Source organism: Gordionus sp. m RMFG-2023, chromosome 4 (assembly GCF_954871325.1).
Source record: "Gordionus sp. m RMFG-2023 chromosome 4, tfGorSpeb1-WG-v2, whole genome shotgun sequence".
Lineage (NCBI taxonomy): Eukaryota > Metazoa > Nematomorpha > Gordioida > Chordodea > Parachordodidae > Gordionus > Gordionus sp. m RMFG-2023.
In genome coordinates, this window is record NC_088778.1 from 20,030,139 (window position 1) to 20,043,555 (window position 13,417).

The 13,417-nt window shown below is 24.2% G+C and overlaps 1 protein-coding gene across 2 annotated transcripts; it reads left to right on the forward strand.

The window, feature by feature from the left end:
• The first annotated feature begins 1,720 nt into the window (after positions 1-1,720).
• Positions 1,721-8,336, forward strand: LOC135927769 (zinc finger MYM-type protein 1-like). Of its 2 annotated transcripts, none has more exons than XM_065463940.1 (14): positions 1,721-3,215; positions 3,259-3,516; positions 3,825-3,908; positions 4,014-4,097; positions 4,254-4,340; positions 4,450-4,533; positions 4,690-4,776; positions 4,886-4,972; positions 5,017-5,267; positions 5,329-6,429; positions 6,469-6,758; positions 6,802-6,952; positions 6,995-7,299; positions 7,342-8,336. In XM_065463940.1, the coding sequence occupies exons 2-14, from the start codon at positions 3,259-3,261 to the stop codon at positions 7,704-7,706; spliced, it is 3,234 nt and encodes a 1,077-aa protein (XP_065320012.1). In that variant the 5' UTR covers positions 1,721-3,215; the 3' UTR covers positions 7,707-8,336. The 2 variants fall into 2 exon arrangements, with proteins under 2 accessions (XP_065320012.1, XP_065320013.1); XM_065463941.1 differs by having other exon boundaries at positions 1,721-3,211.
• Positions 8,337-13,417: the final 5,081 nt, after the last annotated feature.

Below are 13,417 nucleotides of genomic sequence, written 5' to 3' on the forward strand. Positions count from 1 at the left end.
TCAATCAACTTTCTTTTTTTTAATATTTATTTATTCAACTCCTTATTATTCGTATATTACGCCATTATCTTCCTCTAGCGCTAGGCTTAATAGCTTGCTCCCTTAACAATTATATTTGCAAATATTTGAGTGAAAAAATCAATTCTTAAAATCATAATCTGAAACCCATTTTTAGAATTAATAGACCATTTTATAATTTATAAGAACAGGTTTAATAAAAGTATGAGCACATTGCTCAAATTTTTAAAAATGATTGCTTTTACAGGGCTTGGAATTAGTTACCTTGAGAACACACATATCAGATTTAAGAACTCAGAACAACATTTTCAAATTTTAAAGTACCAAAACTCTTTTTTTTGTCAAGGAGACTTGCAAATTCAATTTTTTTTTCAGTTTCACCTTAAATTCCAATGATCACCCAACCTGAAATTTATTTTCTGGCCTGGCCTGAATTTTCATTTATAATTAAATTACATGTAAATTAGACACATTTGAACTGCATGTTTTACCTGTCAATAGATTATTCAAATTCTAATCTAGATAAGTGTTATTTATAATTTTATAGATAGAAACAAAATACAACATGAATTCTGAGTCTGATTCATCATTTGATGAGGATGACATTCTAATGGTTCCGGGTGATATAGAAATTATACCTTCCCCTTCTTCCAGAATTGCAAAAAAATAAAAATATTTTGAATTCCACAAAGAGAAAGCTGGTAACACAAGTACTATTATTGTCAAATGTCTCCTATGTCTTCCAAATAAAAAGTATATTTTATCATCTAAGTCATCCACAGCTAATCTATGGAAACATATCTCTATAAGTTTATTTTGACATAACTTGTCTTAAATGATTATAAATTTTAATATGTAACAAGATTTTCGTTTTGCTGAATATTATATAAAATAATTAATTGAATTAACTTTATAAAGAATAATAAATATTAATTAAATATTTATATACATAAAATATATACATAAAATATATATTTATAGAGAAAGCAAACCAATCCTTAAATATAAAACAAACCATAAATAATAAGAAAATTCAACCACATTAAATAAGAAACAAACTAAAATTAACTTTGGTGGAAAATCAAATTTTAAAGGTATCAACAAGTATAAATTTGATTCACAAAATATATAATAAATGGAAACCATCCATATTCAACCTGTGTTGAAGATTTTATTGAGCTAATAATCACCCTGTAACCTAATATGAAGATTATATGCAGACAAACATTAATTTCAAGAGTATCAAAATATTTTGTTCAAAGAAGGATAAATTAATAGAGCCCACTTTTGTTTGTACAATAACTAAACTGAGAATTGACAAGGAAACTTAGAAATGACAGGATTTTTATTTTATAGCATATCACTATTTTATTTTGATCTATACAATAAGGGTTACATATATTAGTAACAAGGAAAAAAAAATAAGAAGAAGGAGAGGGGGGGGGGGCAAAAAGTATTGAGGTTAAAACTAATCATCTTGTGGGATGAGGCTGCCTATGAAGCTAATGTAATTAGTTTTGTATATTTTAAAAATATAAATAAAATGGTTTTATATAAATCAAATTTATCTTAAATTAAAATCTAAATAAATAAAATAGAATATAGAAGAAAATGTAGTCAATGAATTTATAATATGTATAGCATTTTTGGATTTTAAAAAGGTAATTTTTTAAGCATATAATTGCATTTTCCTTAATTTGATGATAGATAAATAAATATAATAAAGAATGAAGCTATTTTTATTTAATCTTAATATGTATACTTAATAAGTTATCTGGGTTTTGAACCATGGCAATTATTTTTGCTAATAATTTTTTAAATAATCATTTTCAATGGGGTAAATATTACCACATTTTTGTGAGGCAATCAGGTTGGACCCATAATTGATTTCTATTTATGATAAATGATTCTTTGAGGTAAGTGTAAATTATATACAAAATTATAAGTGAGAGGTGAAAACCATTGTGTGATAAAAAATTTGTTAAAAGAATTGATAAATTTTTTATTTCATTATTAGATAAATTTTATATAACATCAAATTTTCCATAATATATTTGGCCTTTTTTCTAAATATTTATAGAAATCTTGGGAGAATGAACAGATAATCTATTCCTCTCATTTGATTATTGATTTAAGAAAAGATTTCAATTAAATGAATTGACAAAGTGATTCCATATACTGAAATATTGTTTATTTTTGTTAACAATAAATTAAATTTTTGGATATGGCTTGGGAATAATCTTTGAAACCTATGATGTGGTTTGGGTTTGGATTTCCATTAAACATGAACTGGGCCTGAAAATTATTTTTACTTATGACCTAGGCTGGATGAAGAAATCAATGCCAGTGAAGGTCTCTAATTTCAATGATTAAAATATATCATTTCTCAGACTTTATTTGAAGATAAATGAATGGGCAAATCACAAATATGCCTGTTTTCAATTATTTGCAAAATTTATTAGGATTGTTAATTTAAAGAAACTATGATTTCAAAGCATCATACATTTCTAAAAATTGTTGGACACTAAGAAATAAAGAAATCAATTGTGAAGTGTATAATGGAGGAAATATTGATCCATGATTGTTTTGGCATAAATAACAAAAAATATTATATTTTTTGTGACCATGCATTAAGCTTACATATAATATAATAGGAATCTTTTAAGAAAACATTATCAAAAATATAAGTTAATAGCTGATAGTCCATTATGAATGACTGGTAATCAGAATTTTCTTCTTTATTCAATGATGGGTGCATAATAAATTTCCTTTATATGATGATGATTGAATCAGTAAATTTTTCATTATTTTTATAAAATATGTTAATAGAGTGTATATTTATGAATTTTAATTTAAAAACAATAAGGGTCTAGAATATATTTTTTTGATTATAAATTACAAATACAAATGAATAAGAATTTATTTTAAAAGATTTTAATATATTTTTTAGATTAAAAATATAATACAAATGAATAAAAATTTATTGTGCACATATATTAAAATATCTAAATATATATTTCTTTAATATATTTTGTAAAACCACTGGAAAATTTTAAAATTACACCCTCATTTAAACAAATATAAATTTAATTTCTGAATCACACCTCATAAGATAGGAGAATTTTAAGATTCAGCCATCCACCGTCAAATAAAGGATAAAATTATGATTCTCCATCATTCTTGATGGCCATCAGTGAGTAAAAAAATATTATCTAAATATTTATTTCATTTTTATTCTAGATGCCAAGTAACAAAACAATATATAAAGTCAAATGTGACTATATTAATTGTAAAACTTCTAAAATAAGAAGTGACAAAATAAATAACCATTATAAACATAAACATCCTCATGTCAAGTTATCTGATATCAAATTTACAAAGATAGCTATCAAAAAGGATAATAATTGGGTATCCTTAAATAAAGATATTCCATTCAATATCACAAATGGGGTTGAAACCAAGTTACAAAAAAAATCAATAACATCTTACTTCCAAAAAGTAATTTTTTATATATATTATTTTAATTCATGACAATAAATATAAGTAAAAATAACCTTAAATTTTGTGAATTAGTAGAAACCAATTCTTCATCTATAATTTGAGCATAATACTTTTAATTTTTATTAAAGATAAGATTTTTAATATATAGGTACATTTTTATTATGCCCTTTATCAATTTTGAAGGAAATAAATTATAAGAATATTTAAATATTTCAACTTTTGTTAAAAAAAAATTTATATATTATAATTAAGAATAAAATAAGTCATTTGCCTAAAATTTTCACTACTCTTTATTTAATAATTAGCACAAATCTTTTATTGAAGATTCCCAAATTATATTATCTCATACAATGCCCAGTTCCAGTGATCTGCTGATTTTGAATAATGAGGTACTTAATTTAAATAAGATTTGTTTTATAATTTTGAAGGGAATAAATGAGGATATTCAGATATTTTCATGAACAAATTTTAATTAATCTTTATTTAATAATTAGCTCAAATCTTTTACTGAAGATTCCCAAATTATATTATCTCATACAATGCCCAGTTCCAGTGATCTGGTGATTTTGAATGATGAGGTACTTAATTTAAATAAGATTTGTTTGATAATTCTGAAGTGAATAAATTATGAAATATTTTCCACTTTTCTATATCTTAATTAAGAATAAAATTTTTATTAAAATTAAGATTTTCATAAGTAAACAAATTTTAACCACTCTTTATTTAATAATTAGCATGAATCTTTTATTGAAGATTCCCAAATTATATTATCTTCTCATACAATGCCCAGTTCCAGTGATCTGCTGATTTTGAATAATGAGGTACTTAATTTAAATAAGATTTCTTTTATAATTTTGAAGGGAATAAATGAGGATATTCAGATATTTTCATGAATAAACAAATTTTAATTATTCTTTATTTAATAAGTAGCACAAATCTTTTACTGAAGATTCCCAAATTATATTATCTCATACAATGCCCAGTTCCAGTGATCTGGTGATTTTGAATGATGAGGTACTTAATTTAAATAAGATTTGTTTGATAATTCTGAAGTGAATAAATTATGAAATATTTTCCACTTTTCTATATCTTAATTAAGAATAAAATTTTTATTAAAATTAAGATTTTCATAAGTAAACAAATTTTAACCACTCTTTATTTAATAATTAGCATGAATCTTTTATTGAAGATTCCCAAATTATATTATCTTCTCATACAATGCCCAGTTCCAGTGATCTGCTGATTTTGAATAATGAGGTACTTAATTTAAATAAGATTTCTTTTATAATTTTGAAGGGAATAAATGAGGATATTCAGATATTTTCATGAATAAACAAATTTTAATTATTCTTTATTTAATAATTAGCACAAATCTTTTACTGAAGATTCCCAAATTATATTATCTTCTCATACAATGCCCAGTTCCAGTGATCTGCTGATTTTGAATGATGAGGTATTTAATTTAAATAAAACTATACACTCTTTAATAATAATTAGCAAACACACAAAGTTATTGAAAATTCCCCAATTATATCTTTTTTTCATCCAATTATCAATCCCAATGCAAGCCAAAATATTTCAAACATTAAAGGCCCAAATATTATTCAATTATATAAAAAAAAGGAGCCTAATGACCCTTTTCATTTCATATTCTTTAGAATGACAAATATCTTGATTAATTTCATAATTTCCATAGGCCCATGTCAGCCATGTTCAAATATATTTCAATATCCTGTTACTCACAAAAGGTTTTTAAAAAATTTAATTTTTATTAATTTTTACGCATCCATTATTTCTACTTTTAAATAGGAGCATGAATATATCCTATTATAAAAAGGTTAATATTGATGGTTCCCTCAAACCAAGAAATTGGTTATCCTATAGCACCACTTTAGACAAAGTCTTTTGTCTTTATTGTCTTATGTTTGGTGGCCCTAAATCCAATACTTTTTGGACTCAACTTGGAGTAAATAATTGGAAAAATTTTAAGCGTGACTTAGAGAGACATGAGTCATCTTCTATTCATAAGGATTGTGAATACACCAACATGACTTGGCTTGCAAATAAGCGTATTCAAGATCATTTTCTATCAAATAGGCTTGATATAATAATGGAAAATCGTAATATAGTTCATAATATTATTGATGCCATTATATACCTTATAAAATGTAACATAGCCTTTTGGGGCACTAATTCGAATGAAGGTAATTTTATGTGCCTCATAAAATTAATGGCAAAAACGGTTCCAACTTTACGGGCATACATTGATAACAACGAAAAATTGAGGAGAAAAAAATCAGATAAAATTTCAAGACCTTATATAAATTTATTGTCATATGGCCATGTGAAAAAAATTATTGAAGTCATTAAGATAAAAATAATAAAATGTATTATTCAAAAAATTAAAGAGAATTGTGCCTATAGCATCATATTAGATGGAACATATGATGTGTCTAAAAAAGAATGCATTGCTTTACTTGTAAGATATATAGAAGATGATCCGCATCCACATCCTGTAGAAAGGATCATCCATGTTTTTACAACATCAGAAACCACCGGGGAAAATATAAAGAAACATGTTTTTTCTAAGTTCAAAGATCTTGGTCTTCCTCTTGATTATATGGTTGGGCAAAGTATGGATGGTGCAGGGAATATGAGAGGAGTATACAAAGGAATGCAGGCTTTAATATTGAAAGAGGCTCCAAAAGCCATATATATTTGGTGCCATGCACATAGGCTCAATTTAGTAGTTGCTCATGTTTGTGGATGCAAAATAGAAATGAAAAAGGTAATGGGAATATTGGATGAGTTATATAATTTCATGAATGGGGTAAGACGTCAAGGAGTGTTTGTTAAATATCAAATGACAAAGTCTAAAAAATCTCTTAAAAGAATAAAAAATACAACAAGGTAAATATAATATTTTTAATGTAACTTATCTTTTTTTAGAAATTGGTCATCATCTTATAAAGCTGTAGAAATTTTTTTAGATGTTTATGAACATATTATAGCATCATTAAATGAATTAAAAGATTCTAATGACCCAAGCACCTCTTCTATTGCCGATGGATTATTAACAAGAATTAAGGATGAAGATTTCATATTAAGTCTATTTATTTTGAAAGAAATATTGAAATGCACACATGAGGCTTGTATTGAAATGCAGGCAGTTGGTAATGATTTGGCTATGGTAACTAAATTAATACAACACACAAAAAATAAATTACAAAGACTAAGAGGTTAAAATTAGTTACGATTTCTATAAATAATTTTAAAATGTAGCTAATGGGGATAATATTTTTTTAAAATTGCATTCCTTATCTAACAGTTATTTGAAAAAGAATAATGTTACAACGGAATTGCATAATATAAAATCAATATTCAAATTTGATCAAACAGCATTCAATAATTATGTTAAACAAAAAAAAAACAAGTTGAATAAAAAAAGATTTAAAATTATTATTTAGCATTATAGATATAAAAGGGAAATATTTTTCCCTGTGCTTGATACAATCATTAATGATTTAAATGAAAGATTTAATTATGATTGTTTAAATTTTTTATCTCAAATATCTCTTTTTACACCAGCTGGAATTATAGCCAATGATAGAATAGAAGGGTGGCAAATATCTCAAATTTGTCATACTTACCAATTAAATGCTCAAGATATTGCTCGTGAATATAATGATTTTCGATCTTTATATTTGGATTCACAAGCAATCATTTATTGCAAGGATCTTTTGAAAATAAAAAAGAATGATGGGTTATATATTGATGAAAGTAATTTATTGATATTTTATTTAAAATTATATATAATTAAAGGTATTGTAAACGATGAAACCGAGGAAGATATCAATAACGATAACATAATTAATACAAAAAAATGGATAAAATATTCATTTATACTACCATATCGTCTTTTAAATAAATTAAATTCTTATTCTAATTTATATTTATTATATAAATATTTATTGACTCTACCAACTACTTCTTGTTCAGCCGAAAGAGTGATGAGCAAAGTCAAAATAAATAAAACTAGAATGCGGAATAAAATTTCTGACCCCTTTTTAGAAAATTTACTTCTAATATCCAGCGAAATTGATGTTTTTGAAAGATTTAAAATAGACGACATTATAACGCGATTTGCATCTACGTCTAAAAGATTAACTAAATTATTAATAAAATAAGTTATATCTTTTTCACAGCTAATTATATACGCCTTTTTAATAATGTAAATTTAATTTAATAGTTTTTTATATCATTCTAGTCCGGTGCATAATATAATACTATATTCATTTTATTTAAATATTTTATAATAGTTATATTTACATAAATGTTTTTATAATTCCAGTGCAAAATATATTATATTCATTTTATTTTAATATTTTATATAAAACTTATATTTACATAGATGTTTTTATAATTCCAGTGCAACTATATTCATTTTTTTCTCATATTTTATATAAAAGTTATATTTACATAAAAAAATTTATATTTCCAGTGCAAAATATACTCTATTCATTTTATATTTTATATAATAGTTATATTTACATAAATGTTTTTATAATTCTTGTGCAAAATATACTATATTCTTTATTCTAATATTTTATATAAAAGTTATATTTACATAAAAATTTTTTTTATATAATAGTTATATCTATATGAATGTTTTTAATTAATATAAAGGCATTAGTATTTATAGAATCAAGCTATACCTCTTTAAAATTACTCATTTTGTTTTTTTTACTTAATATAAAGGTATTAGTAATTATAGAATCAAGCTATACCTCTTTAAAATTACTCATCTTATATTTTTTTACTAAATTTTTGATATTTTTTTATAGTAATGTAAATATGTTATCTCATTTAATACTATTATATTAATTTTTATGAAAATAAATTGATTATCAATCAAATTATGAAAAGATTGCACTACCTACTTAAATATAAGTTAATTGAAAACGGATAGTAACAATAGTTATCAGTTTGTAAATTTTTTTTTCCAAAGCAGGTCTGAATGTTTGTAAGGGTATAAATAGTGACTTAATATAAGATTTTCTTGATTAAGGCAAATATCGCGGCCGAAGGCCGCGAAATTTTTTTAGGGGGGTAGGGGTAGATTTGGGATGGGGGTTGCCTCCATCAAATTTTCTGCCATGTAGACGCTGATGTATAGAACAGAACAGATATATTATATAGAAAATATAACACCCATAATAAATTTTTTAAATCATAAATATATTTATACCCAGCCCAAAGTAAGCGTTAAGAAATTGGGCTGCAGGCTAAATATTCATTTTTCATAACTATAAAATCTAACAAATTTTATTTAGATAAATTATCAATAAAGAGAAATGACAAAAATCAACTTTTATATACTCAACCCATAGAAGGCGTTCAGGGGCGTCAGCCTTTACAATATCAAAGATCCAACTTAAAAAAAAATTATGGAGAGCAAAGCCAAAAAATTTTGCGTCTAAAGAATTACAAGTGATAAAAAAGGTTAATTAATTCATTCATATGCCTCAATTGATAATGGTTTTTAAAAACCACATAATAATGTAATTCTTAGCAATTTACATTGTCATGAAATTAATATAACTTTCTGCTACCATTTTAGATAATGCATTATAGAATGGACTGATAAGGAAAAATTTATAGGCCTAACCAAATCAACAATTCTTGAAGAAGAGATTATAAACGACCAATCCAAACCATAAAACTATATGGTGGTTAGAGCTTCCTCTTAGATAATATGATTAAAAGTTAGATAAATAATCAAATTTCTAAAAGATTATCTTCCATTTTTAATAAGATATAAACTACACAGTTGACCATTATTGTTTATCTAAAATATACAATCATAAGTTCTGAGCAGCTGTAGTAATAATCTTAACTTACATTGCCACACAAATAATAGATGTTGGTTAATTTGCAGTCATAACCATGACACTCACGATGTTAACTCATATCAGAATTTATTATGTTAGATAAATTGATTAAACAAAAACACTTAAAACATCTTTAAAAGAAATTATATAAATATATTGAATCTTTAATTTTTAATAATATTTTCAATTATAAATAGATGGCGTTAAAGAATCGAATGGAAATTGTTACTTATATTTATTATCAAAAGCATTTATTAGTAAAATTTATTAAAATATTAACTGTAATAATGTAAACCTGTCAAATACGTCTGTAAAAGTGGCATTTTACCTAATATTTTTTTAACCAATCTATTATAATAATCCTCAAAAAACGTCAATCAAATTTAGCCAATAGTTTTCTTTAAAAATTATTTGTCCAATAAAAATAATTTTAGCGTAATCGGCCCAATAGTAATCACCTTATCAAACTCAGCATTCATTCAATTTAGCTACCAGTTCTATTTATAAATCATATGGAAAACTCTAAGAAAATATTATTATGATACTCAAATATATGCCCAGATTTCAGAATAAACTTGATGGAATATTTAAAGATGGTACGCAAATATATACCTAGATTTTAGAATAAACTTGATGGAAGATTTAAAGACTCAACTGTTAATATTTAATATAAAATAATTCATTAATAGCTTAACATATATCATATTAAAAACACACAATTGAGTGGCTTCCACCAATTGGGTCATATCCAGTGCAGTGAATTTGTATCCACTGTATGGCAGTAAAATATACCCTACTGTAAGGGCCCATTTAATTAAAGAAAGATGATAGTACCTGATCCACTAATTGACAGTAATTTACCCTACTGTCAGGGCCCGACAATAATTTATATTGGTAAGAAGAGAAAAATAAGAAAATACTTAATTAATAAATAGTGTGCTTATCTTTTTGGAATATTTGTTTCAATAAATTAGTGAATTTTTGAATGATTATATGAATCCATAATTGTAACAAAATATTTGATGGTAAATCTAGAAAGCAATGATTATATGAATTCATAATTGTAACAAAATTGATGGTAATTCTAGAAAGCAATGATATTCAAAAATTCACTAGTTTATAGAAACAAATACTCTAAAAAGATAAGCACACTATTTATTAATTATATATTTATTAATTATATATTTTCTTATTTCTCTATTTTTACCAATAATCTATGTAAATTTCTGTCGCGTTCTCCTGACTCTAGGGTATGCCAATTAGTGGATTAGGTACCATCAACCATTTTTAATTAAATGTGCCCTGACAATAGGGTAAATTTTACTGCCAAACAGTGGATGCAAATTCACTGCACTGGATATGCCCCCTTTTGGGTGGTGGAAGTCACTTAATTGTGTGTTTCTACAGTGAAGGATACCAGTTCTAACACATTTTACCATGTATGTCTCTAGGAATTTAGGAGTAAAACAATTAATGAAATGTTCTCGAAATTTGTTATCAAAACATTTTTAAAGTAGACTTTGATAATATCCATGAAGAGGATTCTTAATATAATACGAATGGCATTTTATTTTGACTTTTCCCTTAACATTCAATCCTAATTGCTATGTATACTTAATAAATTAAGACTCTGAATTTTTACCCATAGCAATTATTTTTGCTAATAATCTCTAAATATCCAATTGCAATAGGATGAATACCACCACATAGTTTTTGTGACATAATCAGGTTGACCCCATATTTGATTCAAATCTATGTTGGGAGGTCTTTGTTTAAAAGTGTATTTATGAAGGTCTTAAAAGCATTTAAATGATTTTTTGAGGTAAGAGAAGTTTTTATATGAAATTCATGTGTGTATTTAATAGTTCCTCATCACTTAATTATATAAAATACTAAGATACATTTCTTAAAATATTCTAAAACTGGAGATGGAATAAATACCAAATTTTATTTTTATTATTTTAAGAAATACTATTCTATTCTCCAAACAACTTCTCTTTAAATCCAAAAATTTTATAGAATAATAATTACTATTTATTTTAAAAATTTAAATATATTTTAATGGAATGAATAAAATGATGGTAATATTATTTTTCTTTATATAATAATAAAAAATATTCTTTTTGTTTTTGAACCAGTAATATCAGGATTTTTATATAAAACTATACAATCAGTTAAAAAAACTCTTAATTCTATTTACATAATACTTGAAAATGTTTTAAAGAATCAGAATAATATATTTTTATCAATAATAAAAAATAGAGAATAGAATAATCTAATACTAGCTATAATTTATTTATAAGTTTAAATTCTAATATTTTTTTATGTAAATAGATTAATATATTCTTAAATAATCAATCAATCAAAAAATATTATTTTTGTCAAAAATGGGGAAGAATAATCTCTAACTCAGGTGACAAAATATTTTAATGAGATGCCACGTATAATATATTTAATAACGTGCTTGGGCCAGGACTGGGTTTTTGGTAAAAAGCCTAAAAATTTTTCATTTAAATTTAGCCTATTAAACTGTTACTAACTTAAAAATATAGCATTTATTTTCATCTAATAATAATGAATGTCTGTATTTCAAACAAAGTGATTGCCTAAATACACTTAAATATTGTTTATTTATTCATTTAAAACAATAAATTAAATTTTTGGATATGGGCTTGGGAAAAATTTTTGAAACTATGATGAGCTCGGGTTTGAATATTTTATTAAATATAGACTGGTCCTGCAAATTATTTTTAATGCTGACCTGGGTTGGAAGCGGATGAATAATCAAGGCCCGTGATGGTCTCTAATTTCAATAACTGAATTATTTCATTTTTCATCTGACTTTATTTGATTAAAGGAAAAATCAAACCACAGATATGCCTTATTACAATCATTTGCAAATAATTTCTTATAATTACTGTATTCAAGAAATTGTTGGACACATAAAGAAAGCCATTGTGAAGTGTATTTATGGAGGAAATATTAATCCATTTTTATATTAGAATAAATAATAAAAAAAAATAATGCCTGTTACCTTTCCTTTGACATATATTTTATGGATTTTTTAAGAACCCGTTATCAAAAATAAAGTTACTAGCTGATAGCCTGTCAAAAATGCCTGGGAATTCGATTTTCTTCTTTATTCAATGATGGATGAATAATAAATTTTACCTTTATTTGATAATGAATGAATCAGAATCAGAAATTTTCCTATCTTATAAGATGTGATTCAGAAATTTATATTTATTTAGATGAGGAGTTATTCTATTCCATTATTTTTTATAAATTATGATTAAATATGTCTATAAAAGTGGCATTTTACTCAATATTTTATAATTATATATAATAGTGGATTATAAAATTTAGAAAAAATCTCCTATACTTATTTGGACCTTGAAAATATTTTTAGGAAGAGGCATGGTAATTAAATTTAAAAATGAATAATATAGTTGATTAGTGATTTTAACCTCGGCTAATTACAATATTAAATTTGTTAATTTTAAATTAATAAATGATTATATTTAGCCTGATTGATTTTTTTAAATATTTTTTTATCGCTATCTATTAACTCAATATTAACCTTATGGATTGATTTTTTTATTCTTTATATTAACCTTACGGACTCATTTTATAATATTAACTCAATAGTTTGATTATATAAATTATTAAATAGATTTTTTATATAAATTGATTTTTATAAACTATATAAGCATGAAATATTGCATTTTGAGTTAAATAATTTTTTAAATAAATAAAATAAAAATTTTAAAACACTTTCTTAATTTTGTTCTTCTCCCTGCCACCTTAAAAAGGGTTATATAATAATTTAAATAATAAAAGTCAATTAAGCTTCAACTGTTAATGCTAAATTAATGAGTGATATTGAGATTATATTTTTAACACAGAATTTGATTTGCAAGCTGACATAGTGAAATAATTTATAAGTATTAATCTAATCTAATAATTAAAATAGTATTCATTTACTAAAGATTTAGATAGTCTTATTA